Source organism: Bactrocera neohumeralis, chromosome 5, assembly GCF_024586455.1.
Source record: "Bactrocera neohumeralis isolate Rockhampton chromosome 5, APGP_CSIRO_Bneo_wtdbg2-racon-allhic-juicebox.fasta_v2, whole genome shotgun sequence".
NCBI lineage: Eukaryota > Metazoa > Arthropoda > Insecta > Diptera > Tephritidae > Bactrocera > Bactrocera neohumeralis.
The window spans coordinates 36,480,953-36,495,330 of record NC_065922.1 but is presented as its reverse complement, the minus strand read 5'-3'; the positions used below and the strand labels follow the sequence as shown (position 1 = coordinate 36,495,330).

The following is a 14,378-nucleotide window of genomic DNA, read 5'->3' as shown; positions in this document are numbered from 1 at the left end:
ACTACTTAACCCAAAATAACCCGTACGGAATCATCCAAACCGAAATTGCGCGTAATTAGCTAAACTATAATATCAGGACCATAAACATATTTTCAGCCGTCTGGCTTGCATTTTCACCTTTATCGAAGAAAAACAATAAAATATGGCGTATTTTGGTGTGGATTATTATCTAAGACATTGTTATAATATCCAAAAAATCAAACCACTGTAGCATAAAGCTGCGGATGGGCCATTTTTACGAATGGGTCAAAGCATGGAGGAAGGTTAGGGGAGGAGCTCTGTGAGGAGTTGTCATTAACGCTATCGGTAGAATGGGAGCGGGTCGGTACTCCCGTATTCCCTTGTGTTCTACTGCTTGATATCTGGGCTTCGCGGAAGCTCGGCGCTGTCGCAAAAGCCTTTTGGCCCAAGATCGATCACAAGAGATCTAGTGATCTCTTTGTCCTCAGTAAGACTAGCCTAACCCTACTTGTGGATCTTTAACAGGCCATTTCTCTGTTGGCCTCCATGCTGTAAGGCTGGAAATCTTACCAGACGCCATCTGCAGAAGCTGTATGGAAGAAAATGAGGGCGAAACAACTCAACACTTCATTCTTGACTATCCCGCGTTTTGGAGACTTAAACACTTGGGAGAGCATACCTTCAGACATCCCACCGAACTGACGGGAGTGAAAATTAAACGCCTGTGCAAACCGGAGTTCTTTTTTTCTATGGGCGGGGAAAGGACTACATACAGCAGTCCATGTGCGATCTCTCTAGATCAGACATCTAATCTAACCTAAACTTTAGTCCAAAATAACCAAATATCCATATTTTACCAACTCTAAACCAATTCTACAACTTGTCATACATGAATTAACACAACATTTTGTAATGACCACTTGCACGTGCTATTTTCATAATTCCAGAGCTGCTTAATGTCCCAAATGGCATTATGTCATGTCAGTGAATATATAATTCGTCATCGTTAATGCTCGCATAAAAGAAAGTTCAGCAAAACGGCGGTGGACGTACAACTACAGCAGCTGCTCACTTGGGTGTACTTGTTGTGGCACAACCTGAGCCCAGCAACTCGTGTCAAAGGCCTAGAACGGCAACGACAGCAGCAACTCGACCGTGCGAGCACCACTTCCAACGCCACGGCTTCTTCAGCAGAAACTTCGTCATTGTCATCATCATCAAGAAGCATAACAACAGCATCTTTAATCGGCGAATACGCTAATCATCATTATAATCCGGTAAAGCGTAAAGAAGCCATTAGCCAAACTTAAGTGGTTGTCACGACGGGCGCATACACTTACATCCATACATACACATTCACTTTCGCCACCCGCGGACGAAGTCGCTGAAACGGGGCAACATTTGTGGCAATAATTCGCTTCCGCATATTTGCCTCTTCATCTTTTCGCTTTTCACCGACAACGTTTTCAAACGGTAAGTGACAGAGTGGCGGCGGCAATGACCCTAACCACTGCTACACAACCGGAGAGTAGCAAAAAAATGGATGCCAAGTGTGCGGCTGAGGAGAATTTGCCATCATCAGAAATGGATCTATTGGCCAAATTGGAGGCCGCCAACAAGCTCATCGAGAGCGATGCGAAAAGTTTGAATTCGTTGCATTCGACGCATAGCCGTAAGAATTCCGACACCAGTCAAATCAGTTTGAATTCAAGTAAGTGTAAGTAAAATTTCGAAAATCAAAAATTATATGATTTTGAACGATTTATTAACTTTTTCATGTTAGCTGGCAACTCGAATGCTGAAGAAGACATTTGGACGCAATGGGCGACCATATTGAGCGATTGGGAGGGTGCGCTGAAGCGTAAAAATCCATGTGTACGCGATCTGGTGCGTCGCGGCATACCGCATCACTTCCGGTAAATACGAAAACATCATATTCACACATTAAACACATATATGTATGTGTATATATACATCCATATATGTATGTATATATAATATGTATATATACATATATGCATATGAATATTAGGTGTTTGAAATTGGCAATAAGTAAGCTCAAATTCTCCTAACATGAAGGCCAAAATGATAATGCCTGTTTCCATCGAAATAATAATTACAATAGCAGCCACGCATGAATGATTGAAAGTCTCTTTTGAATGAGAGCTTTCATTATAATTTGGAGTGAAAATCCACAAATTCAATGTTTTGAAATAAAAATCGGGTAACAATCTACTCCATGATTTAAAAGGTCTAGTAAAAATAAATAAATTATTTTTGCATTAAACTGCGAGATTCGAACAATAGCTAACAGCATAGATCCGAATTAAGACTTTGGCTGAAACAAAATCTTCCTGATCAATATCAATTCTAGATGATCTTGTCAATCCTGGATTGACCACCATTTGCATCGGCTCGCCGCGTTTCGACCACGACCGTTTTCACTTGACGTTGGCGCAAGTAACCTAAGTGAAGACTCGGTCCATGACCCATGTTATGCCCTGAACAGGGTATATTAATTATTATTATTTGCCACGAAGTTTGTAACACCCAAAAGGAAGCGTCGGAGACCCTATAAAGTACCTATATATATAAATGATCAGTATGTTAAGCTGAGTCGATTTAGCCATGTCCGTCTGTCTGTATATATACGAACTAGTCCCTCAGTTTTTAAGATATCGTTTTGAAATTTTGCAAACGTCATTTTCTTTTCAAGAAGCTGATCATTTATCGGAACTGCCGATATCGGACCACTATAATATATAGCTGCCATACAAACTGAACGATCGGAATCAAGTTCTTGTATGGAAAACTTTCACATTTGACAAGATATATTCACGAAATTTGGTATAGATTATTTTCTAAGGCAACAATGTAATATCCGAAGAAATTGTTCAGATCGGCTCATTATAGCATGTAGCTGCCATACAAACCTAACGATCGAAATCAAATTCTTGTATGGAAAACTTTCGCATTTGACGTGGTATCTTCACGAAATTTGGCATGGATTACTGCTTAAGGTAATAATATAATCTCCGAAAAAATTGTTCAGATCGGATTACTATAGCATATAGCTTCCTTACAAACTGAAGATATCGTTACTAAAAGAAATGCACCTACGAAGGATATATTAGCTTCGGTTTTTTCTCGTTTTTTTTTTTGCGTCAACTCGTGCGAAACCCGAACATCGAGCTTTATTTTGTTTCCAGCTATGTTTAAATGGTTCCAAGAAGGGGGGGTGTACAATGTTTAGCACCTGGGCTTTCGAAACAGTGCTTACATGACTGTTGGACTCGGCGATTTCCATTTTTTCATCGATTATTTTCGGCACATAGCCTTCCAGAACCTGGTAAAGCTTTGACAGCTAAATTACATCTATTCTCCACCTGGTCTTCCTAAACGAATGGAGGTCTTCCTCTTTCTTTGCTCCCCCGGCGGGTGCTGTGTCGAATACTCTCACAGCTGGAGTGTTTTCATTCATTCGGACGACACGACCTAGCCAGCGTCGCCCCTGTATATTAATTCGCCGAACTATGTCATATATCTCGTACAGCTCTTCCTTCCATCGACTACGGTATTCACCATTGCCAATGGGCAAAGGGCCATAAATCTTCCGCAGAACCTTTCTCTTCGAAAACTCGTAGCGCCCACAAATCAGATGTTGCACTGAATTATTGATGGTTAAATAACTAAATATTATGCCTGAACGATCACTTAAATAGAAAATCTTCAAGAGTTTCACTTCTACAACATGAGTATATTAATTTTATTTTATTCTGCTGTGATCTCTTCACATTCATACATATTTTATTTCTCTGCAGAGCTATTGTGTGGCAACAACTATGTGGTGCCTCTGATACCGACAAAAAACAGTATGCTGACTACATTAAGGCTACCTCGGCCTGCGAGAAAGTCATTCGACGTGATATTGCCCGCACTTATCCGGAGGTGGATTTCTTCAAAGAGAAGGATGGTCCTGGTCAGGAGGCGCTCTTCAATGTGATTAAAGCATATTCGTTGCACGATCGTGAAGTGGGCTACTGTCAGGGTTCCGGTTTCATTGTGGGATTGCTGTTGATGCAGGTGTGTAGAAAAAGAGTAATGAGGTTTTGGCATAAACACAACTTAGATGTTATATAATATATTTAAGATATATAATATTTAATTATAACCTTGTTTTTGTGTAGATGCCCGAGGAGGAAGCTTTCGCTGTGCTCGTACAAATCATGCAACAGCACCGCATGCGCGACATGTTCAAACCATCCATGTCGGAATTGGGTCTGTGCATGTATCAACTTGAGAGTTTGGTGCAGGAGCAGATACCCGAGATGCACATACACTTTCAACAGCAGGTAAGCACGAAGAAATAACCGATTACTTTGATATTAAGTTATGCAATTCGTAAATATTTCAAGTTGTAATTTTTTCTTGTTTTAAACTTTTTCATATCTCTTTCTATCTTTCTACAGGGTTTCCAAACAACCATGTACGCTTCCAGCTGGTTCCTTACACTTTACACCACTACACTCAATCTAAATCTAAGTTGCCGCATAATGGATGTATTCCTTAGCGAAGGCATGGAGTTTATATTCAAAGTGGCGCTGGCGTTACTTCTGCTGGGCAAGGAGACGCTATTGTGCTTGGACATGGAGGCGATGTTGAAGGTTAGTATTAGTAATATTACATGTTTATGGTAGAATATCGGTGAAGAAAATTGCACCGAAACGGTTGGAGATGAACTACTGGATCAAAGAAACCCAAAATTTTGACTTTTTACCCAAACACAGTATATTTTCATTTTGATATTATTCCTTTTGACTCACAGCGCTTAATTCAAAACTGTTTGCTCTGCTTTATCTTGTAGTTCTTCCAAAAGGAGCTGCCCGGTCGCGTCGAAGCCGATCCTGAAGCATTTTTCAATTTAGCTTACTCCATTAAAATCAACACGAAACGCATGAAGAAAATGGAAAAGGAGTATCAAGACTTGAAGAAGAAGGAGCAAGAGGAAATGGTAGAATTGCGTCGTTTGCGACGTGAGAATCGTTTGTTGAAACAGCGCAACGATTTATTAGAGGCTGAAAGTGCCGAATTGGCCGATCGTCTGGTGCGCGGGCAGGTCTCACGCGCCGAAGAGGAGGAAACTAGGTATGTGGCTGAGTATGGAAATTTATTTTAATGTTTACAACGCATTTGTTATTAATTTTACGCATCGAATTACTTTTCAGTTATGCAATTCAAACAGAACTGATGCAACTGCGTCGCTCATATCTCGAAGTGTCACATCAGTTGGAAAATGCCAACGAGGAAGTGCGTGGCTTAAGTTTACGTTTACAGGAAAATGTAAGTTTTACCACCTTATTAATGATTCAATTTATCATATATATTGTGCCTAATCATGCAACATGTTGCTAATCAAACTGAAATTGTCAATTAAAAAGTATTTCTTATATTATTTTTTTCTTATTGCGGTTTTTTGGTGTTTAACAAAAATTGAAATTTACACTCTCTTTCGAACAAATAAAACACTCACTGAAATATCAACAAAAAAATTAAAAAAAAAAATATTAAATTATAAAAAAAAATAAACTCAACAAAACTCACACATAAATTCTTGCCTCCTCTAAACAGAATGTATCCATCGATAGTGTAAGTAATGCGCAGCCGCCGGTGAAGGAAATAAAGGTTAATGTTTTTTCTATCCCTCTTGCTTGCTAACATCAAATTTATAGCATGTCATGTAATAATTACAAAAAATTAACAATTATTTTCTTTTAGAACTAACATAAGTTGTTATAATGTCTATTAACTTTTAACACTGGTTTAATTTTTTTTTTGTTTTAAATTTAAGATATATGTTTCAGCAGAAGGAAGATAAGTTAAATATTAACTTCTATTATATTTTTTACCCTATATAAGGCATATTTAGTTTGCCACGAAATTTATAACGTCCAAAAGGAAATATGTTAGACCCTATAAACTATTTAACGGATTTTTCAATAAGAGCGCTACAAAAGTTTTTTTTTTTAATAAAACAAAAACGGTTTGGGATATCAAAGAATGAAGTTCATCAATCGTCGCTGGTTTGTTGGAATAGACAGACCATTGACTTGACTTAACCCCACAGGAGATAGTCTAACGGCGTCAAATCGTACCGAGGTTTTCAACACATATTATCCAAGTCCATAAATATTCGGTTATCATTGTACCGGTAGCGATTTTCATTCACAGTAACGTGACGGTCTTGATCATCACAGAACAAGAACGGCCCAATAATGCCGCCCTCCCATAAACCGCACCAAACCGAAATTTTTTCGGAATGCAATGGTGACTCATGAGTAAATTTTGCTTATTGACGAAGCCATTTTTTTGATAAAAATTCTGCTCATTTTCAAATTGTTACTCAACCCAATTCACGAACATACGATGATTCTGTTGGTCAAGCGGCTTCAGTTCTTGCATCAATTTGGTCTTGTAAGGATGCAGGCCAAGATCTTTTCGTAAAATTCGCCACAACGACGTCACAGAGATACCCAACGATTGAGAACGACGTGTGAGAGACTGATTTGGGTCTTCTCAATTGATGCGCTAGCGGCAGCAATATTCTCGATACTACGAGCACTTCTTTGTCTCACTGACATTGTAACATTTTGTACTGTGCCTGTGGATTAAAATTTTTTCCACTAGACGCTCAATTATTGATCTGACAGTACCATAACAGTCATAAATTGGACGTAGCGCTCTTAAAGTTGAGGCCACTGACTCCGAATTTTGGTAGTAAATTTTAGTAATTTCGACTCGTTGTTGGATCGTATATCTTTCCATGATGAAATGGCAAGCCTTACTGAATGGAAATGTCAAAAGAGCGGCAAAAATATGGCGTCGTTTGCTGTCCCTATCGGTCTACTTTTGTAGCGTCCCTATTGGAAAACCACGTTAAATATATAAATGTTCTGCCTGACGAGCTGTGTAGATTTAGTCATGTCCATACGCGAACTAGTCCCTCAGTTTTTGAGTTAACGGTCTGAAATTTTGCACACATCCTTTTCGCCATAAGAAATTGTCCATTTGTCTGAGCATCTGATATCGAACCACTAGAATATATATAGCTGCCTAACAAACTGTGAGCGATGAAAATCAAGTTTGTAGGGAAAATCTTTTATTTATCAAAAAACGATAGCTTCGAAGCAAACCGATGTATTTACTTGTTATAATTATTTTTGCTATTCACCTTTTTTATTTAATCAGAACAAAATCTCAAAAAAAAATTTTTTCCTATTTTTGTAGTCTATGTTATTTATGTTGAGCTTTTGAATTTCAATTGAAACATTTTTTTTACAAATTCATTACCTTTAAATTCCATAATCCAAAAGTAAAAATAGTCAATATCCATATCATTTCAGCGAACAAATCATATTATGGTCTCAAAAATGGCATCAAATCTCATTTTTAGAAGTTACAATGTTATAAATTTAATTCTAAAACTAACACTTGCATGCGTAGCTAGTACTGTAATGAAGTGTTTCATACAAAAACTAATGCATGTCTATTTATCCAACATTTGATTAAGCACATTTTTGTAATGCAAGCATTTTACTTCTCTTCTTCCTGCCTTTTAACAAAAAAAAATCACAGAACAATTCACGTCAATCATCCATCGACGAGTTGTGCATGAAGGAAGAGGCGCTTAAGCAACGCGATGAGATGGTCTCATGCCTGCTCGAAGAGTTAGTCAAAGTGCGTCAAAGTTTGGCCGAGAGTGAAGATCAAATACGCAATCTCAAGTCGAAAATCGAGGAACTCGAAGAGGACAAAAAGACGCTACGTGAAACTACGCCCGACAATTCGGTTGCACATTTGCAAGACGAACTGATTGCCAGTAAATTGCGTGAAGCCGAGGCAAGTCTCTCACTGAAGGATCTCAAACAACGCGTGCAAGAGCTGAGCACACAGTGGCAACGCCAATTGCAGGAAAACCGCAACGATCACAGCCAACAGCCTGTTGATTCGACACCAAAGAAATTGCTTACGAATTTCTTCGATACTTCCAAGTCGAATGAGCATACGCAACGCTTGGAGGAAGAGTTGATGACAACACGCATACGTGAAATGGAAACGCTCACAGAGCTGAAGGAGTTGCGCTTGAAGGTTGGCTTACACGCACAATTGTTATTAATTTGCAGGCATTTCTTTAATTCATTTACTCATCTTTATATTTTTTTAGGTTATGGAACTCGAAACACAAGTGCAAGTATCAACAAATCAGCTGCGTCGTCAGGATGAGGAGAATAAAAAATTGCGCGAACAACTTGAACAAGCTGTAAGTCGCGAGAAAGAAATGGCCAACAAAGCGCGTGAGCAACAACACAGGTATTTTTTTTATTTTTAACCATTTTATATAATATCATCATCTTAACGATTATTTAAATGTTACACAGATATTCCGATTTGGAGTCTCGCATGAAGGATGAATTGATGAATGTGAAGATTAAATTTACTGAACAAAGTCAAACTGTTGCTGAACTGAAGCAAGAAATATCGCGGTTGGAAACAAAGGTATTTAAAATTTAGTTTATCTTTATACCCAGAGCAGGGTAACGTGTGAGACTCTATAAAGTATATACATATATATAAACGATCAGGATGACAAGCCCTGACGAGTGAGCTATGTCCGTCTGTGGTGTTTTTTTTTGTAGCGGTTATGTAGTTCCCGCTTAAGTGGTAAGGTTCAGGTTGATTGTCATCGAAATCATCAAACAGTAGGCCCAGGGAATATGCTGTTTCGGCAGGGTTAGGTCATAGGAAGAGGAGTGGTAGAAAAGAGGGGCATACAAAGAGGTGTTAAGAGTCATGCGACGACTCCTTACATGCGTCCAGCATCCATATAATTGGTATATCGTGGGCGTTTCTGAATAAGTAGGATTTTAACCTACTACAGTATCCAGAACGAAGTTGTGCAAGGTGGCTCTAGATTTTCTTTATTCTTTGCCAATGTGCTGTCGGCTAGTGACTTGATGATTTTTTTGCACCTCTGAACTTTGACAGTTATCGCGGTCGTATGAGGAGTGAAGAAGCATAGGGTGTCGAATGTAACACCTACGATCTTTTTATGGAGGAGAGTGGAAATTTCCTTGCAGAGAAGGAGCGAGAAAGAACGGAGATATAGCTCTTTACTTACGAACACACGCGATCGACTCCATTGCTTGACGTCAATATCGTACAATAATCTGTGTATGAGGTGATGAAAATTCGCTCTGGTGGTTAAGGGAGTTTCGTAGTATAGACAGTAACGAGGAGAGGGCACCATCCTGCGGAACTGCTCAAGTGTATTCACTACTGCGGAGGGTAGTGTTATCAGTTGATAATTCTTTGGTTGGATGGTTTTCCAGGTTTCAGTAGTGCGACTACTTTCCACATATCGGGTATTAGAAGTGTGGTCAGCGACAGGTTGAAGACCCGTCCGTTTGTTCCTTCTGGGTGTTGTTGTTGTAGCGGCAGGAAACATTTCTGAAGTAATTTCGACGAATCGGGTGTTAGAAGAATGGTCAGCGCCCGGTTAAAGATCTTGGTTACCTACGTCCGTCTGTCGAATAATAATCCTGGTTCAGTTCGGTGACGCAGACCCGACTGTTGTGGCAACGGCCTCTGGATGTTACAACTTGTGTAAAACTTAATATTCCCTGTTGAGGGTATTAATATTTGCCTTTTACTATGTATTATATATTCTATTCACCACTAATTACATTCTAATGATTTATGAACGTATTTAACTAAAACAATTTTTTTTACAGAATTCGGAAATCTTAGCTGAAGGCGAGCTGCGTTCCAATTTGGATGAATCAGACAAGGTGCGTGATCTGCAGGATCGTCTGGCTGATCTCAAAGCAGAGGTAAGTTGCTATTCTTATTAATTGGAAGCAAACAAAGCAGTAAATATTTTTTCTTAATTAATTTTTTGTTTATTAACAAAAAAATCTGCTGTAAATATTCAAAATTGTTGAAAAGTTCATCAAACATTAATATCATTTACATAATTGCCGCGCGCTCATAACTACGCACAGAGTGACGAAGCAGACAAAATAAATATTAAAGAATGGTTACATACATACAATATTTTCTGTGTTAAAAAAATGTCTAGAAATAATCCCTGTAGGTTCTAATAATCTACTAAAAGTGCGATTTATCGTTTGTGAGCTGTGAGGATTTTCGTTATTGTTTTCGAAAGTAAATATTTTTCTTTTGTTTTTGTTTTGTTTTTTGTTTTTGTCTTTTTTTTTTATTATACGAATTAACACTCATGTGTTTGGAAGGGAAATGCATCTAAAAATTTCTATGCCTATGCTGTCTGGCTTTGTGCGCCCATTTATAGAGAGAACAATTGCCTGTAACACTCATACACACACATACTTGCATAATTGGAATTTTTGCTATCGAGCAGTCAAAGCGCTGCTCATAAGAACATTTTGCCACACACACAATTATACATTATATGCGTACAAACGCCCATGTGTATGTATTAGGGTGAGCCAAAAAAAATTAATATTTTTAGTTTTTCACTTTTCAAAGCTTAAATTGGGTTGAAAAAATCCCCTGAATTAGATTTTTTGGAAAATTGATTTTGTCATTGTATTCGCCGTTGGTAAAGGACTTGTAGAAAAATCTTTCGCAGAACCTTCTCTCGAAAACTCGTAACGTCGAAATTAAGACTCAGTGATCAAGTCGCGGATGCGACGATTTGTTTGACACAGGAGATTTGTCTTGCCCTTCTTCATTATCAAACCCATTTGCTTCGGTTTTTTGTCCAACCTGGAGAAAGTAGACTTAACAGCGCGGTTGTTATGACCAATAATCGATGAGTGACTTATAATAGAAGATTTGGTCTTTATTCTTCGAATATTTTGCCCACTCAGATTGAAGAAGTTGCAAGTAGCGCCTATTGATAAGAGCTATTCAGCGTTGGATTTTGAGCCTGACGTTGTTGTTGGTGTTGATGCTGGTTCCAAGATAGACGAAATTATCTACAACTTCGAAATTAATCCTGGTCGAGACCAACGGTCTGATACACTTAGTCGAGACCAATGGTGCTTGGCTTTCTTCTTTCTCTCCTCGCTCTCTTTTTTTTGCAAATACGTAAGGAGCTTGAAATACCCTCTCACTGTTCCCTTATACCGATTTGCTAACGAGTGCTTTCAGAGAGTAGGAGTGAAAGTCGAGCAGAAAATCGTTCGGCTGTCTGTTGTAATTGCAGCTTCTCGCTGTTGAACCTTCCTTGTATTTGTTGACGTGCGTCTTTTGCTGCACAGAAGCGGGTGCGTATATTGTCTGCAACAAGATAGTGGTCTGAGTTAATGATGAGACTATGGAACGTACGCACGTCTAAAACACTGGAGACGTGTCTTCCGTTCATCACAGCATGACCGATCTATTTGGTGGCTGTTCGATCCGGAGATAATCCTCCTATGATTGTTTTTTTTTGGAGCTCACCCTAATATGTACATTAAGGTGTTTTTTTTAACCATTAATTTTTTTCAATCCCATCATGAAATTTCCTTGGAAATACCCTAAAAAAAATTCCCTGAAAATTTGAGCCCTTAATATTAACATTAAGGACTGGACCAAGGCATGTAAAAATTTTCCATCGAAAATACACGACAATCGTGAATTTTTATCTTTAAATTTCAATAGCTCAGTGGCATTTTATGGCATCGCTTTGACTTTAGACACATATTCCTCAGAATTGAACACTCTACAAAAATGCTCATTGCGACAAAGTCGAAACTCACACCGGCGAGGTAGTACGGAGCTCTAAACCTGACTTTTCCACGAAACTCACATTTTTTTGTATATATCTCGTAAATGACAAGAGCTATAGAAAAAATGCACATGACAAACTTGTAGGAAATTTTATTTGCTACAAAAAAGGTTCGAGGTCAAAATCGCTATCATTAATGCTTCCCGACATATTCGGCTTTTTAAGTAAGGCTGTATGGAATTTTCATAGATCTTTTATTACATACCATCTATAAAAATTCTATAAAGCCTTACTTAAAAAACCGAATATCTGGAGAAGTATTAATGATAGCGGTTTTGACCTCGGATCTTTTTTGTAGCAAATAAAATTTCCTACAAGTTTGTAAAAAAAACACCCTAATCTACATACATATGTACGCTTTCAGTTGTTCAGTTTCATTCAGTTTACTTAAAAAGCTTTGCGTTCATACTTGCATACAAACATACATACTTACATATATATATGCAAATTAATCCAAAAAATACATTTTTTGACATGTTCTTCCGCTACCTCGTATGTATGTATGCGCTATTTTGTTGTTATTCCATTATATATTACAGGAAATTCTTGATGAACCCTCTTTTATATAAAACAAAATAATATACATGTTTTGTTTATGGAATAAATGTTTTTCATAATAATTCTCTGTTGCTTTTGTTTTGGTTAATTTGTTTTTCATTTCTCTACATACAAACTTAAATTGAATTACTCACATTTCAATATCAATTATTCACTGTATATGTATTTTTTAGTATCCCACGCCAATAACAAGCCCCGATACTGAACCATGGAAGTGGATAAGCTTAATAAACAAAGAATGAAAATATTAATGAAAAATCAGGTCATTACTAACCAACCAACCAATCAATTTACATAATTCAAATATTTACTGATTTTACGAAAATGTACTCTCATGTGTACAATACAACTGCAGAGAACTAATCATTAAGCGCATTAGAAATCAACAACAAAAAACATCATGTTTCGCAAAAATAATCAAAAAACAAAAAAAAAATCTGAAAAATTATGCTCTGGTAGTACAAATTTAATCACATAACTACATACATATATTCCGTTGCATGCCGTTTCTTTAATTAATTTGCTAAAATAATAGCATTTGCATGACTTGAAAAATATTTTGTATTGGCAACTCAGTATACATTTAAGTATTGGAACTAAAGTTTATAGAATGCATGATTTTTTTGATGAAAATAATATTTGGTATACTACTGTGCGCAAAAAATAGTAAGACTTTGTTCATAATTTTAAAATTCTTAATTTATTCTTTAAAATTTATGTCGTCCCACTCAAAGTAATTCTCCTTGGCCCCAATAAACTTGTGTCAATGTTTTTTCCAATTCTTAAAACAGTTGTTAATGTCAATTTCCGGAATAGCCTTCAATGCACGTAGCGGTTAACATTTCATGTCTTCAATTGACTCAAAACGGTTTCTCCGGAGCGGTCGTTTGAGTTTGCTGAATATCCAAAAATCACGCGGAAGTAAATCAGGCGCACACGGTGGTTGCGACACGATATTGATTGAAAATTTGCCGAAAACTCACGAAGAGTCAATGCAGTATGAGACGGTGCATTATCGTGGCGCAAAAAACAAGAGTTGTCGACCCATAATTCCGGTCTTCTTTTACGAATAGCTCCGCTCAAATGACGCATAGCACTCAATAGTTTTCCTTGTTGACAGTTTAGCTGATGTGAAGGAATTCGGAGTGCACTACACTTCGTTAATCGAAGAAAACTGCCAATATAACCTTGATATTTGACCTACTTTGACGTGGCTTTTTCGGTTTCGGGTCACCTTTTCCCACGATTAATTGATCTTTGTTTCCGGGTCGTAAGCATAAATCCAAGACTCATTGCAAGTAGTAATACGTTTCATGACATCCAGATGGTCGGAAAGCACTGTTTCACAGACGTTAACGCAACCCTGTTTTTCGAAAAAATTAAGTGATTTGGAACAAATCGTGTTTTCACTTTTCTTAAGCCCAAATGATCTTTCAAAATGGTTTTCATTGATCCTTTCGATATTCGATTTTGTAAGATCTCTGACTGTTAATTTTCGATTCTCAAGCACCAATTCCATTATTTTATTGACGGTTTGATGGCCTTCCATCACGTGGACGTGGTTCATCGTCAACGCGAATAATTTATACCAATCAAAAACACTTGTTCGCGACAAACATTTATCACCGAAGGCCTTTTCCAACATTCTGAGCTTTCGGCACCAGAAGTTTGATTCCGTACACACTTCTTCGTTGAATAATTTCACTTATCGTAAAAGATCGCTGAATACGCTTTATGTACTTCAGAAAGATAAACGTAGATTAAACACTATTTGTATGTGACATTTGCCATAGATGTCACTGACAGTTATACCAACCTAAGAAAAACATATTTCGACGAATGGGTTTTTCGAGCAAAATTTATATTAAAAGGTTTCTCTATTTTTTGCCCACAGTTGTGCTAATTTATATTTTTTATTTACTAGTTCTGACCTTAAAAGAGTTTCAAGTTTACTCCAATATTAATTTAATATCTCAACATGTGACGTACATATGTACTTAAATATATATTAATCGATTTAAATTATAATTTTCATTTTCTTCAAACGACT

The 14,378-nt window shown here is 37.5% G+C and overlaps 1 protein-coding gene across 12 annotated transcripts in view; it reads left to right on the top strand.

Annotated features, from left to right (window-relative positions):
* Positions 1 to 14,378, top strand: part of LOC126759635 (ecotropic viral integration site 5 ortholog) — an 84,674-nt gene that overhangs the window by 66,613 nt on the left and 3,683 nt on the right. For 3 of the 12 annotated variants that reach the window (XM_050474570.1, XM_050474569.1, XM_050474571.1), the window contains 12 exons: positions 909 to 1,678; positions 1,745 to 1,877; positions 3,783 to 4,044; positions 4,149 to 4,313; positions 4,431 to 4,625; positions 4,826 to 5,106; positions 5,187 to 5,301; positions 5,590 to 5,643; positions 7,594 to 8,106; positions 8,183 to 8,328; positions 8,397 to 8,514; positions 9,750 to 9,848. In XM_050474570.1, coding sequence (XP_050330527.1) covers positions 1,459 to 1,678; positions 1,745 to 1,877; positions 3,783 to 4,044; positions 4,149 to 4,313; positions 4,431 to 4,625; positions 4,826 to 5,106; positions 5,187 to 5,301; positions 5,590 to 5,643; positions 7,594 to 8,106; positions 8,183 to 8,328; positions 8,397 to 8,514; positions 9,750 to 9,848 — 2,301 coding nt within the window. In that variant the 5' untranslated portion in view covers positions 909 to 1,458. Of the gene's footprint in view, positions 1 to 908; positions 1,679 to 1,744; positions 1,878 to 3,782; positions 4,045 to 4,148; positions 4,314 to 4,430; positions 4,626 to 4,825; positions 5,107 to 5,186; positions 5,302 to 5,589; positions 5,644 to 7,593; positions 8,107 to 8,182; positions 8,329 to 8,396; positions 8,515 to 9,749; positions 9,849 to 12,501; positions 12,591 to 14,378 lie in introns of all 12 variants that reach the window. The other 9 variants (XM_050474580.1, XM_050474579.1, XM_050474578.1 and 6 more) reach the window with 9 other exon arrangements.